The following is a 14,142-nucleotide window of genomic DNA, read 5'->3' as shown; positions in this document are numbered from 1 at the left end:
GTTTCGGAAAGAGATCCGCCAAATAATTAATTTTGCATATGTGAAAATGCAGCCAAAGGATGCAAAAGGGAGTCCCGACACTTGTCCTGACACTTGACCCGCGGGCAGCAAGTCGAGGGTGATGAAGAATGTACACTTGGGAAAAATGGATGGAAAAACAAATCTATCAAATCATATAATAACATAGAAGACAACCTTTAAAATGACATGAAATGAGTCTGATACAGCTATAGGATGACGAGGAAAAAGGATGATGCTGACTAAAGCCAAAGCCAACGAATAGACACGACGAGAAGAGATCATGTGATATCAGACAACTAACGAGTGACGCTGTACGTTTCTTTTTCTATTTCAAATGAATATATTTGTCTTTAACATTTTATTAAATAAAACCATAAAGGTATGTTCATTTTCCAAGTGCATCCTGCTTCCACAGCTCACTGCAGGCTCATCACCGTCACTCGCTGTACCAGCTAATTGAGTATTCTGCTCTTAAGTGGACACAGCCGCCTCCGGCGCCTTTCTGCCTCATTTGCAGGCCCGCACATAAATCAATAAGTTGCATTTCGGCCTTAAATTAATTAAAAAGAAAATTCGCAAAGAGCAGAGGTTCGTTTATTTTTTGTTTTCCAACAACATTGCAGTCTTTATGGCCATGATGTCTGTGCTTAAACACTCCGCCAGCTGACAGCAATCAATCAAAAATTGCACTTGCCTTAGCGCGGCGGCGACGGCGAGGGCGGGCGGTGACGGATGTATCACGTCGCACCACCCAGAGGGAATCCACCCAAAAGCCACCCATTTCCAGCTGGGCCGGGAGCATGATAAATTGTCAACACGCTGACGTTTGTCTGCAGCGATTTAAAAACTACTTAAAATGTAAATGTTGTTTCCCTGTTGCTGCTGGTGTAGTGTTGCTGCCGCTGCTGCTGATGGTTCTGCTGTGTTTGGGTTTTATGCACACGTCGCGCAGCGTAGACTGCGAAAATCATGTTGTTGACTTTGAAAAAATATGTGTAAAAATGCGCTATTGTAAATAACAGAACATAAACCCCCGTGGGTGAGGCGACAGGCCACCGACTTCCTAGTTGACTGACTGTCTGAGGGAGAGTGATGACACGGCAATGTCAACACAGGCAACTTTGGCAGCAGAACAGCTTCAGCAACAATGTGTGGCATGAAGATGCCACGCCTCTGTGATTGCATTTTTACACTTGTCAGTGGATTTGAACCATCTCCACCATTCTCTGTTTGTCCCCTCACTTTGTCGTCTAGTGTCTGAAGTTTGCACTCCCTGAAGTGGTGCCTCCACACCGCAGCCACATCCTGCTGTCGCTCGGGTGTTCCTTCAACGCCAAATGAGTTATAAATTCAGCTGTCAAAGGACTTGACAATTGATTAATTGAAATCGACTTGGAAAGTAAGATGATAAGCACACACGCACCGAGGAAGGAAGAGGCTGTCAATCACGCCGCCCCGGGGCCACGGCCATGGATCATTCCTTGATGAGCCAACTTTGACCGGGTCAGATCAAACAAAAGGGGCTAAATACCAGAGGGCAAGCCGCAGACGCTCAAATTAACCAAGAGTCTAGTTAAACAGAAAACTTTTGGACCTACCCGCCCCCGCTGATAGACATCTTTGCCTGCCTGCCTGCCAGCCTGCCTTCCTGGCCCCCAAAGTTGACAACTTAAATTGTTAGTTGCCCGATAAGCCGGCAAGCCTGCAACCTACCAACTGTCAGAGTGGATGAGAGTGGGCGTATATATAACATTTTTATTTATTTCACTATTTTTTATGGGCGGGGAAGGGGGCAGCGGATGGGAGGGTGGAACACGCGCCACATGCCAACGACAAACAAATAAATAAAATTCCTCTTTCAGTCTGGAGATACCACCCCGCTTTTTTTTTCCTGCCGAGGGGTCAACGTAGCTGGAGAAGTGTGTGTGTTTTACAAGTCTATTAACTTGTGGCGCTTATCTAATGCTGACAGCAAGTTTTTCACTTTCCCGAAGTTTTCGGCCTCCCCCCTGCCGGAAAACGTCGCTTCCTGAGGGGAGGCAGAAGAATTCTCCTTTCGCGAGGGGCCGGGAGTTAAGGGGGCTGTCCCGATGTCAATCATTTGTTGATCATTTTTCTTCCAGCCCCATGCATAATGTATCGCCTAAATTTGTAGCTGACCACACGGGTCGTTCTCAAGGATACATTTTCAGTTTCACTGAAAGAAATAAAGGTGTAATAAAAGAGTTATTCTCTTTTTTAAAATATAATAAATTATAAAGTTTAAATTTTATGTAAATAAAGCTATATTTATTGTACTTATTAATTTATAGTCTTAAAAATTGGTTTCCTTCAACTTTTTTTTTAGTGCTAAAAAGGAAAAGTGCCAGACTGCCGGGGCAAAAGTTTTTCCTTCGGAAAACTCTTGATTTCCGTGGGGTCTGGGAATTGGTCAAGCAAGTTGCTGCTTCATTAAATGCGACGCCAAAAAAGTTGCATCCGTGCAGCTGCTAGAAATATTTATGAACTGTCCAAATGCCGTCTCTCTCTCTATATAAATACGAGTCTAGTATTTGCCAAGTCACACTGTCACACACCCCACCTGGCCATCTGGCCACCTTCTTTCAATAAACGTTAAGCATTACGGTTATTAGTTTCTGGAAGGGCACATAAAAACTTCAACTCGAGTCGAGACTCGTAGCCAGGGGCTTACGCAAGGGGAGTATAAAAGTATGCAATCATATCTATAATGCAAACCTTTCACCACCTTCATTTCATATTAAATTTAAACACTTGTGTGCAATTGTATAATTTTAGTGAATTAATAAATAGAATTTCCAGATATCAAAACCCCCTGTAAAGAAGCCCCTGCCCGCCCCTGCCTGCTACACTGTTGCCAACATTATGTTGGCACTTTGCTGATGCTATCTTCGGCTGTTGCTGTTTCCTGCTTGCTGCTCGCTGTTGCCACTCTGTAGCAGCAACATGTTGCTGATGCTGATAATGCTGTCGTTGACTAGTTGACTATGTTGCCATTCCCGGAATACTTGAAACGATGGGGTCCTGTGGGAATTACAACGGCCGTGATACTTTCAAGTGCATTACATGCAAAGTCCTTGGGGCAGTGACAGCAACAGCAACGGCAAACTGCAACTTATTAACGCGCAACCAGAGCTCTGCAATTGACCGCAATCCTGCAGATTCCGAACCCAAAACCGAATGGAAATCAGGATCTGAATCTGGAGCCGGAGCTGAAGCAAACGCGTTGACGACAACGACAACGACGACGACAGACGGAAACGGAAACGGCAAATAAACGCACGAGCGCTGACGTGCGGGCACCAGCGTGTCAGCGTTCTTGTCTTTGTGTTGTGCGTGTGCCGTGTGTGTGCGGCACTTGTTTGCATGCAACGTGGCAACATGGCAACGACAATGGCAGCAACAGCAACTGCAGCAGCAGCAACGGGCATTTATCTGGCTGCCCCAGACCTGCCACGCCCCCTCGTAATACATTGCGGTCGGGATGTTGCATGTTTGTGGGCGCTCGCCTGCGTTTGGAATTTTTTTTACCAATACCTCTTATTCGTACAGGTCAACAGGGTATCCTGGAAGTCGGTTGTGTATTAGTAAAGGATGTAGGATTTATATTTATAAGATATTAAAAATTATAAAGACATTTAAAAAAATATAAGCAATATATAAACAAAAACTATTCTATATTCACAATCTGTTTTAATTTAAAACAAGTTTTTCAACATTAAAACTAAGACGATATAGAAAAATAAATATAATTAACACTTAATTTTATCCGATCTCTTTTTATCTTTCACAAATATTAAGTCCCCCACTCCTATCCTATATCTTTTATTACTTTAAAAATTAAATAACTCCCAAGTATACCTTAGTCATCCCTTAGTCGCTAGAATGTTCGACTATAACCAATTTTTTTACAATTTTTATTTTGTTGGCCTCGGCGCCATCGTTCGCATGCACGGCAAGGATTTCTCTGCTTAATTTGTGGTTTTCAACCAAACAGAACAACGAGCAGCGATGGACGATGGCTGGCAGATGGCGGAAAAGCGGTGGAAATGCAAGGCGGGAGGAGAAAGGGAAGCCAAGCTAACCAACTGGTCAACAGCAATTGCAATTGCAATTGAGGTTGCAGTCGCACGAATATTCCCGGAAACCAGGAAGCCCTTAAATATGATTATGGCATATGCGACGACCTAGAATGGGGAAAAGCGACCCAGTGGATGCCAAAAAAAATGGTGGGGGGGGTGCTGATTTTTCGGCCATCTTTGCTGGAATCTCTCTGACTCTGGCACTGGCTTTTTGGGCCCACAAATTTCCACGAACTTGATTTAATTGTCACACATTACGGAACCACAATTACATAGAAAAATGCGGCAGAAAGCGGAAATGGCAACAATGCAAATGGCAAACAACAATGGCAGCTGCAGCTGCAGCCGGCAGCGGCAACAACATCAAATAATAATACCAAACTGCGGCCAGCAGGGACTTCCCCCCTTGTGTGTGTTGTCCCTTTCGCTGGCTGGAAAATAAAATGCGCCATTTGCAATTGTAGTTTATTTTAATACCGCAATTAGTGTTGTTTTCTGGGGTGGAGTGGTCGTCCCTCGGTGGCACGCAATCCTGCGGAGGACGAAGCATGCTATTCCCCTTGTTGCCAACACACCATTTGAGGTGCACCAAAGTTGCCGCAGAGGTGATGCCTTTTACCCGCCGGCACTTACATAAATATCACACGGAATGCACCCAGTTTTAACATAGGGGAATCCTTTATTGATCACTGTCCGCCGCTTGAAGAGCTCTTCAGTCGTCTGGCCTTTTTGAAATGATTTGCGATGGTGCAGCCAGTGTTAATTGATTTTTAAGTGCCAACTACAATCAGGCACATACTCTCGGTTACGCATCAGGTGACACATGCAGGCTCATATTACAGCCATTCAGCATCAAATAAAAACCTTAATGTAATCAGTGATAAAAAATATGGTCGATGGGAGAGCTTGTAGACTTGGAAATGCTCTTTAAATGGATGTAGAAAGTCAGCAAGAAGAATGTTTAATAAAAGTTTTAAGTAAAAAGCAATATATGCAATATTTAAAATGTGTTTATTATCATGAATAACCTTTATAAATATTTAAAAGATAACTATTTCAGTCAAATGCTTCTATATAAATATTTTTCTCGCTAATTATAATAAGGGAGTATATTATAAATTCTGCAAATAATTTTTTTATTTTTTTTACATCATCAATATTTAAAGAATAGCTCTATAAATACCTCTATAATTCCCACAAATTTTATGTAAATTCCAAAACTGCTTATCAGGTATGAGAAACCGATTGAAAGTTAATTGCTGATCTCATCCTCTATCTTTTTTTTTTGTTATATGTGCAACGGGTGTAATCACATTTTATGTTAAATGCACTTAATTTTTTCCTTATTCGCCCCCAACTAAATGCCAATTAAAATTCGTAATTATTTTTTAATGGCATTTTGTGGTCAATATCAGAGCGATTGGCGATGATTGCACAGCGGTGGCTTGGCGGAATGAAAGGGACTCAACTGAACTTTGATGACGGGATGCCGTCATGACAATCCACATTTATGACGACCAAATGGCCGGTATCGATATCAATTGCATGACTTGTCAAAGCGACGCCCGCCTATAAGGAAGAAAAGTGCCGGGCACATGTCCTTTTGGCTTGTAAGGGGGTACTTTACGGGGGTCAAAATTGCAAGCAATTGCAGCACAAACAAGGAATCGCAATAAGAGCTTCCAATGTCCTGCTGCCTCTCGGAAATTCGAGCAATCATCACCCATCGACATTTTGTTTTACTTCAAACAGGACACGGCAGGAACATGCCGCAAGTGACAATCATTTATATTTAATAAACAACTAACGCATGCAGGACATACAGCAGGATTCACAAGAATAGCAAGCAGTGGGAACAAACAAACAATTTAATAAATAATAATTGCTTGATTAATTTTCATTTCAAAATAAATAAAAGTAATCACTGAAAACTGTTCGTTATTGATCCTGATGAAAAAAGACTCAGATGACTCTCTTCCGAAAAACTTCTGCCTTTTTTGTGAAAATATCTTTGTGTAATTTTAGCATTAGGTTGAATTTTGTAAATTGTTGTGCTGGAAAATACATAGTATAAACTAAGTTCTAATTCTCCAATCGCCACTGTATGCCCATCGATTAGAAGGCAGAGAAAAGGGGGAAAGCTCGGAAAAACAACAGTAAGATGACGAGACTAAGCGGCCATTGTCTCCGCCTGCTGCCTTGTCTCCTCCCTCAACGCGTTTGCCCACCATGGAAATTGTTTATCATGCATTTTGTTCGATTCCGAGTCGAGGCGTCTGAATAATGCAGCAGGTAGTGTTCGGTGATGGAAATGTGGGAGTGGAAAAGCAGCAGTGGGGGCGGTCAAATAAATAAGCGAGCATGAAAGCGAAGACGAAAACAACGGCAAAGCAAAAAAGGACAACAGCAAAAAAAGGTGGATATAACAATGCTGCAGACACAAAACCGCTTCGAATCGCTTTGGGCGGCATTCAAATTGAATATTGAAAGCATCGAGCACAAAACTGGCAAACGCTTGAATTATGCATTAATGATGTCTGCCACAGTGGACAGGACAATGGAGGAGGGTTAAGGGACAGAAGGGTTTTCCTTTATTTTTTGTTGTTTTTTCTTTATGTTTCTTTTATCAGGAACAGGAGACAGGAACGACGGCAATGCGTCGCTCACTAGCTGACCGGCGACCGCTTATTAATTTTTTATGCGTCTGCTATTTTTATGGATGACATGAAAGCGTTGGCCGAAAGCGTTTTACTCGAATTTTTGTGGCCATTTTCAGCTAGCTTTCAATAGCTTTTTTCACGAACATTTTCATTTGCTCTAGGCGAAATTATGGTAGTGCCAGTAACATCAGCGATCGGAGTAATAGCTTTGTAAATAAGATAGTTGAAGTGTATGTGGGAATAGTTTATAGTATATTGAATGATTAAGAATGTTTTTATTTTATGTTATATTTATAGGAAAAATATATTTTTTTGTACAAGAAAAGGTACTCAATCGTTAAGATCGAAATCAACACTCTTATTGTTTATTTTTGCTTTGATATTATCAATGTATTCTTCGTTTGTTTGTAACTTTTACCAATTAATAAATCTATTATATTAAAGCTAATAAACAAAAAATTACTACTTTATATATCGTTACTATTCCTTTCACTCCAACTGTCCCCCCAAATCCCATTGTTCGCTAATCATTTTTTCCCAACAAAGTATAGTAGTATTATGCTTTGTGTTGCCAGATTTTCCATTTGGCTTAATGCTATTTATTCGCCAGCGTTTTTAGAGGGCTTCTGCATAAAGCACGGACCGCTCTTGACAATGATTGTCAATTGTATCCCGATATCGGTGGCCTGAAAGACGTTAATTACCAGCATTACCGCGGCCCGATTATCAGCCGCACAAATCAGCGGTGATGTCGGCATATGCCCAACCCGATGCACCGTGTGCAGGCCAATGGAAAACTCATTACATGCCACAGGAACCATCATCCAGGAGACAGAATACAGGCGACAGGAGACAGCAAACAGACGACAGGAGGCGGCAGTAGCTCCCACATCCCAACAGCCCGCGTCCACAAAAGGCCACCGCAACATGTCGTAATGCGTGGCCCATCAGCATTTGCATGCGGAGCTGGAGCCTGGTTTCTCCCGATACTTAAAGCCAGCCGGTAGAGTTGCAATGCCAAAGGACAAACTTAATGTCAACACGCTAATCTGTCAGTCAGTGGAAGTCGACGAGATGGGACTGGGACTGGGAGCTCTAAGCAGAGATTGGGATTGGGAAAGGATCTGCCGCAATGTCGGGCTACTTAAGGAGCGCTCTGCCGCCTTGCCTCGCTGCACAGAAGCTCAAGGATAACGGAGACGGGTTGGTTATAGGGGTAAGGAAACACCACACAAAATTGTGAAATGCTTAAGATGGATATTCGAAAAGTTTGGTAGGTAATATTATATGTTAAGAAATAAGTTGAATATTTAATATATTGGTAAAGTAAACTGAATTTTAATTTAATTACATTATTAATGAAAACAAAGCCTCAGAGGTACTTTTAAAATAAGTAAAATTTAAATTAATGATCACGAATTATTCAGTTTATTAAAAATCTTATTTCAAGGTTCCAAAATAATTACAAATTTATTTTTTCTAATAGCTTTTCCAAACTTTTAGATATTTCAAACATACTTTTAGAAAGCATTTCAACAAATGTCAGCTAAAATTTAAAAAATTACTCAAATTAGCCTTTGGTAAACTCAGATTAACCTTATTAGCAAATATATAGGCTTATTTTCCCATTTTCTATCTAATTACAAGCTAATTATAGCCAAAAATGAATACAATTTTGGTCAATTTTAATTTTACGGAACAGTGTTATAAATATTTATAGATCATTATTTCTTAATGTGTAGCTCTGCCTTGATGGGTGCAACAATAATGCCGCATCCTTTTGAAACGACAAAAATTTGTTGCTTTCAGCGGGGCCTTGACGCCTGACTGACGCCAGGAGACACTGGCGGGCACCACAAGATGCCAGATGCCATCACCTAGTCACCCACTCAGTTACCCGGCTCCCCATCCACCTCCGACCCACCTCCCCGTATCCTTTGGAGGACGCGCCTTATCAACTATGCAGGGCTTTGTCTCTAAGCGATTGCAGCCGCCCCCTTGGCCGTCCCAACCTTCCTCCCACCTCCCTTTCTCTCGCAGGCAGCGTCTTTTGTTGCGCTTAATGAATTTTACGTAAATTTTACGAGCGCTGATTCTGATTTCTGGCAGCCAGGGCCACCCCAGCTATTAATCTACACTTTAGTAAGAGCACCACACCCCCCCGGTGAATGGAGAGTAGCTGGTGGCTGGCTGGATGAATAGTGGGTGGTGGCTTTTAGCTGGTTGTGCGTGTGTAATGACAAGTTTAACAACAACTCCGGCATTGTCGGTCGGCGACTGGTGACGAGGACGACGTGCTCCGACATTTGTTTGCCCAAGTTATGCAAATATTTTTCCAGTCAAGAAGTTTTTGTTTAATTGCATATTTTGACTCGCATTACGCGTGTCATAAAGCAGGGATCCGTAGCTTACCACAGCATAAAGGTGGGGGAGGTGGAACAGGAGGTGGTACATCCGGAAAACATGTTCCGGAATTTTAGAAGGCAACAAGAGACAGGCCTAAGCAATGAACTAAATCTTAGATAAAATGTTTCCAGAACACAAATCAAATAATTAATTATTTCTTTACAACACTTTGTTTCTGTAAAATGTTGCCATTACCATGTAAACTAAAAATAATCGAAGTCCTATTGATAAAATGAGCGATTAATCCGTTAACATTGAAACCCTTTGAAAGCTTTGTAATAAATATTGTTTTTAAAACATTTAGACTCCCTTTTTCATAAGAGACTAGTTCCTTGTTCTATTTGATACATTTCTCAGTCGTATTCCTTACCTATTTATCAAAGAATTTTAGTTTTAAAAGTAAATTATGTTTAAAATTTGGCGGAAAAACCGAAATTTTAAAGATCTATTTTCTATAGTCTACTTTTCAGGGTACTACTTTCTCCTTCTCTAAATTGGAAAGCCTCATATACGGTCCTACTTTCTATCAGGTTGAATGACTCAACAATATTTAATTTTTCCTTCTTGACGCCACAAATCATGGCAAGCGCTGAAATCTGGATTTCGTGGGAGGAGGATAAGGGTATCCTGCTGTCGGAGACGGAAGAGAACGGCATCGTTACCAGAACGTATATAGCACCCTTGACGGAACCGAAGAAGGTGGAAAATTCTGATACCTTAGCTTTACCCAAGAATTACCCAATGCCGTTTTTTTGCCCTCATTGTGGCAATGGCATCGGTTCGTCCGGAGCCTTCAGCATGCATCTTCGGGCCTGTCAACGACGCCTGGGCGGTGTGGACCACAAGAAGTTTCTTCCAGCTAAGTTAATCCCGCAACCAGCTACTCGCCAGCATTTGAAGTTGGAGAAATCAGTTCCGGACTTTAAGCACTGGAGCAAGTCATTTCCTGTCCCATTCCAATGCATCTTCTGCCGCAAGGAGTTCAAGGTACAGTTCGAGCACGGACAAGAACGGCGTCGGTATGCCTGCGACGATTGCGGCCAGAGGGCCAGGGCCGAGGAGGCGGAACGCCAGAAAAATCCCAAGGTCAAGAAAAAGACGCTGACCTGCGATCGCTGTGGGAAGCAGTACAAGCTGGAGGGCTTTCTCATGCGCCACCAGGTGGTCTGCCAGGGCTTCTGCCTGAAAAGGAAGCGCGAGTACTCCTACACGATCCACGAAGTCCCAAAGAAGAAGTGCGGGGAAAAGAGCGAAGTCACCGAGGTTCAGCTGAAGGACGAAATCCAAAACGTCCTCGCGGTTAAGGAAGAGGACGAAATCCAAAAGGTCGCCGAGGTTAAGGCAGAGGACGAAGCCCAAAAGGTCCTTGAAGTTAAGCAAGAGGACGAAATTCCCAAGGCCACCGAGGTTAAGACGGAGGACGAAATCTACAAATGCACTGAGGCTTATCTAGAGGGCGAAAAACGCGAAGTCACCAAGATAAAGTCCGAGAACGAGTGCCGCGAAGACAGCTAGCCGTTAGTTGATTATAAAATTCACTTTGTTAGGAACATTTATTTATGTTCAATTCCTATAAAATTATTATATTATGGTTTCAATAAAATTTAAATAAACGCGCCAATTCCTATATATCTGAAATCGATAAGCCTTCGATTCTCGATACATTGTATATTTTTGGTATATTTTATATAAAAAATACAATTGTATACTAAAAACCACTAGAAGTTGGTATATTTTTGAAATTAGGGCAGTATATTTTAACGGCCAAGCTGCGGTCACACTATGCACGTGTAAATTTTGTGCCCCGAAATAAACAATAATTTGTGCAGTTTTAACACGCAGCCATGAGTTCCGACGAGCACAGCGATGGGATAGAGGACCTAAAGGACCTGATGGCCCTTTACAAGCAGGAGGAAAAGCCACCGGCCACGAATCAAAGAAAACCCTACGTCCCTAAGGCTTCCAAGGCGAAAAATTTGAACTATGTGGAGGTGCCCATGGAAAAGGTACTCTTTGGGGACAGGGAGCGATTCCTCAAGAACCTTGCCGCCTCCGTAAAAGGTCGTCCCGTACTGGACGAAGACGATGAAGAGAGGGAACAAAAATCCGATGATGATGGCCCGGGGAAGAAGAGGAAAGCTGCCTGGTCGGATTCCGATGACGAGGACCTCCAAGTGGGCGATGTGAAGAAGCCCACCAAGCACACGGGACCCCTGAACCACCTGCGCAAGGATAAATCCTACAAGGAGTACCTGACGGCACGATTCCAGCGCACCCAAAACCAACCGAAATGGGCGGAAAAGAGGGTCAAGGAGGATGACGATGACCTGTCATCCGACGAAGAGCTGCTACGGACAGTGGGCTTCATTGATCGCAAGGCTAGGCGCATTGATCTGCCGGAAAAAACGTTGAACTTTAAGCGTGTCAAGGATTTGAACAGAGCCTCCTACGCTGAGGGCCGCGTCTCCAGCGTGCAGTTCCATCCCTCGAGCACGGCAGCTCTGGTGGCCGGCGAGAACTCCGTGGCCACCATCTACACGGTGGACGGACAGAAGAACGAAAAGCTGCACAGCATGCGCTTCAAGAAGTTTCCCCTACTCTGCGCCCGGATTGCTCCCTGCGGCACCAAGGCGTTCTTTGGTTCGATGAAGAAACACTACTATGCCTATGACCTCCTGGAGGCCACGGAAACCAAGCTGGTGCTGCCCAGCAACATACACTCGATGCACCGCTTCGAAGTGTCGCCTTGTGGGAAATTCATCGTCACAGCCGGGAAGTATGGAGCCATCCACCTTCTGACGGCCAACACCAACGAGCTGCTGCACAGCTTCAAGCAGGAGGGCGAGGTGCGAGGCCTGTGCTGGTCCGGCGACTCCCGCAAGGTTCTCGTCTGCGGCTCGAGTTCTAATGTCAGTGTGCTGAGTCTGCGGCAAAACCTAATCGAGCACTCCTTCCTGGACGATGGCTGCATCAACGGGCAGTGCATTCAGCTGGCCCCCAATCAACGCCTTTTGGCCACCGGCAGCAACGAGGGTGTGGTGAATATCTACGACTACGACACAGTGTTTGCCTCGGCCATGCCGCAGCCGGAGAAGCGCTTCATGAACCTGAGGACGGCCATTTCGGATCTGCAATTCAATCACTCTTCGGAGCTGCTGGCCATGAGCTCGAAGGAAGCGCCAAATGCCATGAAGCTGGCACATTTTCCCAGCGCCACCATCTACTCCAACTTCCCCATGCAAACGGATAATGTGGGCTTTGTGACCTCGATGGCCTTCTCGCCGCACAGCAGCTTCGTGGCCTTCGCCACCAAGGGCAAGCGGGTGCCGCTCTATAGGCTTAAGTACTACAAGAATTATTAGCTTTAATCGAAGATTGTTCGATTTTTATACGCATTTCCGATAATAAAAACATGCAACTGTTATATAAACATAAAGAAACAGAACAGACGAAGGTTTACAAAGATATTTTATTTTAATTGCAAATTAACAAGGTTTTTGGAAACTTATCGCTAGAACTGAGGGCGGTAGACATCCCGCTTCTGGGAGTCGTGGATCTTGCCAATCTCGTCGAGCTTCTTGGTGATGTTCGACGACTGCGACTCGATCCACTGCAGCGAGCTCATGTGGGCGTTGACAATCTTTCCGATCTGGATGATAGGATCGGTGGTGTCCTGTCCCTTGTTGGTCTCGTTTAGGTTGTCGATGATCTCCTTCAGGTCCTCTGACATCTGCTTCAGCTGCGTGTCCAGGTTCTCCACCATCAAATAGGTCTGACTGCGCTCCATATCAACTCTTGGAAGATTTATGAACTCCTTCTCCAGCGGTGCCAGGCTCTCTTCGAGCTCTTTGTGCTGCGTGGCTATGAACTCGAGCTCCTGGTCCAGCACCTGCTGGTCGGTCTTCACCTTCTTCACGGCATCGTTCAGCTCGACGATTTTCTGATTGTTACTGATGAGCAGCTTGTCCCAGGCGTTGATCTGCGTGGCCTGCTCGGTGAAGACCTTCTCCTGCTCCTCAAACTCCAGCGTCCACTTGTTGATGTGCTCCTCCAGCTGATTGTACGACAGCTGGGAAGCTGTGGAGACGGCCGCCGAATCAGTAGTCTTGGTTTCGGTGGTCAGGTTAGCGAAGGCTCCACCGGTGCCTAAAGATAGGGGAGCTCCGGTTCCCGCCAGCGGCGCTTTGGCTGCTGGAGCTGCTGTCAGAGTGGTTGGAGCAGCGGCTGTGCTCTTGGCGGCTCCCAATCCAATGCCGCCCAGTATTCCTGTTACGGGAGCAGCACTGGCCGTGCTGGTAGCAACAGATGGTACCGCTGCCGCCGCCGGCTGAGCCATGAAGCCGCCAAAGGCAGGTGGAGCCGCTGCTGCTGTGGTCCCAATCGTTGCCGCAGCTGTGGAAACTGGATTGGCTGCTGGCTGGCTGCCCCCCAGGCTCAGGGGCGTGGAAGTGGCTCCCGCCAGTCCAAAGCCGCTGAATGGTGGCGGCGCCTGTGCCTTGGCGGTGTCGGCATCCCCTCCACCAATGTTGGCAGCCGCTGCTGGCGCTCCGAACGAGAACGATGCGGTTGTGGCGGGAACGGCGCCGGCTGCTGCAGGCGCTGGCGCTGGTGCGGCCGATCCGGTGTTGAGGCCGAAGGAGAACGAGGGCGCACCTGCCGCTGGAGCAGATGTGGTGGTGGGCAACTGGAATGCCATGGCTCGGGTTTTGCAGAAAATTAAATTAAAAATTAAACGAAGCACACGCCAAATCTGTCAGTGTGACCCCGTTCGCTTATTATTCGTCAGCTGTCAGTGTTGGAAAGCGGCCTTGCTACGTTAGCCACTTTCTAGCTGAAATATGAATTGGGGGCGCGTTAATTTGAATCTATACAAGAGGGTCGATTTCTTAGTTTATTAGGAACTTTTTATATTTCCATATTTTAATTTGTATTTTCTGATTGCTTTATATGTGACT

General features: G+C 44.7%; 3 protein-coding genes across 3 annotated transcripts; 2 read left to right on the top strand and 1 right to left on the bottom strand.

Moving 5' to 3' along the window:
- Positions 1-8,331: 8,331 nt before the first annotated feature.
- On the top strand, positions 8,332-10,801 carry LOC108076252 (translation initiation factor IF-2). Its single transcript, XM_017169001.3, has 2 exons — positions 8,332-8,361; positions 9,646-10,801. Exon 2 carries the CDS (start codon positions 9,767-9,769, stop codon positions 10,700-10,702), a length of 936 nt encoding a protein of 311 aa, XP_017024490.1. The 5' UTR covers positions 8,332-8,361; positions 9,646-9,766; the 3' UTR covers positions 10,703-10,801.
- A 142-nt stretch (positions 10,802-10,943) lies between these two features.
- On the top strand, positions 10,944-12,632 carry wcd (U3 small nucleolar RNA-associated protein 18 homolog wicked). Its single transcript, XM_017169363.2, has one exon. It carries the CDS (start codon positions 11,032-11,034, stop codon positions 12,547-12,549), a length of 1,518 nt encoding a protein of 505 aa, XP_017024852.1. The 5' UTR covers positions 10,944-11,031; the 3' UTR covers positions 12,550-12,632.
- Positions 12,633-12,637: 5 nt separating this feature from the next.
- Nup62 (Nucleoporin 62kD) lies at positions 12,638-13,986 on the bottom strand. The gene has a single exon (XM_017169362.3). The coding sequence runs from the start codon at positions 13,881-13,883 to the stop codon at positions 12,699-12,701; it is 1,185 nt and encodes a 394-aa protein (XP_017024851.1). The 5' UTR covers positions 13,884-13,986; the 3' UTR covers positions 12,638-12,698.
- Positions 13,987-14,142: the final 156 nt, after the last annotated feature.

Source organism: Drosophila kikkawai, chromosome 2R, assembly GCF_030179895.1.
Source record: "Drosophila kikkawai strain 14028-0561.14 chromosome 2R, DkikHiC1v2, whole genome shotgun sequence".
In the NCBI taxonomy this organism is placed as follows: domain Eukaryota; kingdom Metazoa; phylum Arthropoda; class Insecta; order Diptera; family Drosophilidae; genus Drosophila; species Drosophila kikkawai.
Note: the sequence above shows the minus strand (reverse complement) of the source record. Positions and strands in the feature narration are given on the sequence as shown.

Excerpts from the sequence above, each read along its gene's own strand:
- Nup62 (XM_017169362.3), bottom strand. The coding sequence starts at position 13,883 with ATGGCATTCCAGTTGCCCACCACCACATCTGCTCCAGCGGCAGGTGCG.
- wcd (XM_017169363.2), top strand. The coding sequence starts at position 11,032 with ATGAGTTCCGACGAGCACAGCGATGGGATAGAGGACCTAAAGGACCTG.
- LOC108076252 (XM_017169001.3), top strand. The coding sequence starts at position 9,767 with ATGGCAAGCGCTGAAATCTGGATTTCGTGGGAGGAGGATAAGGGTATC.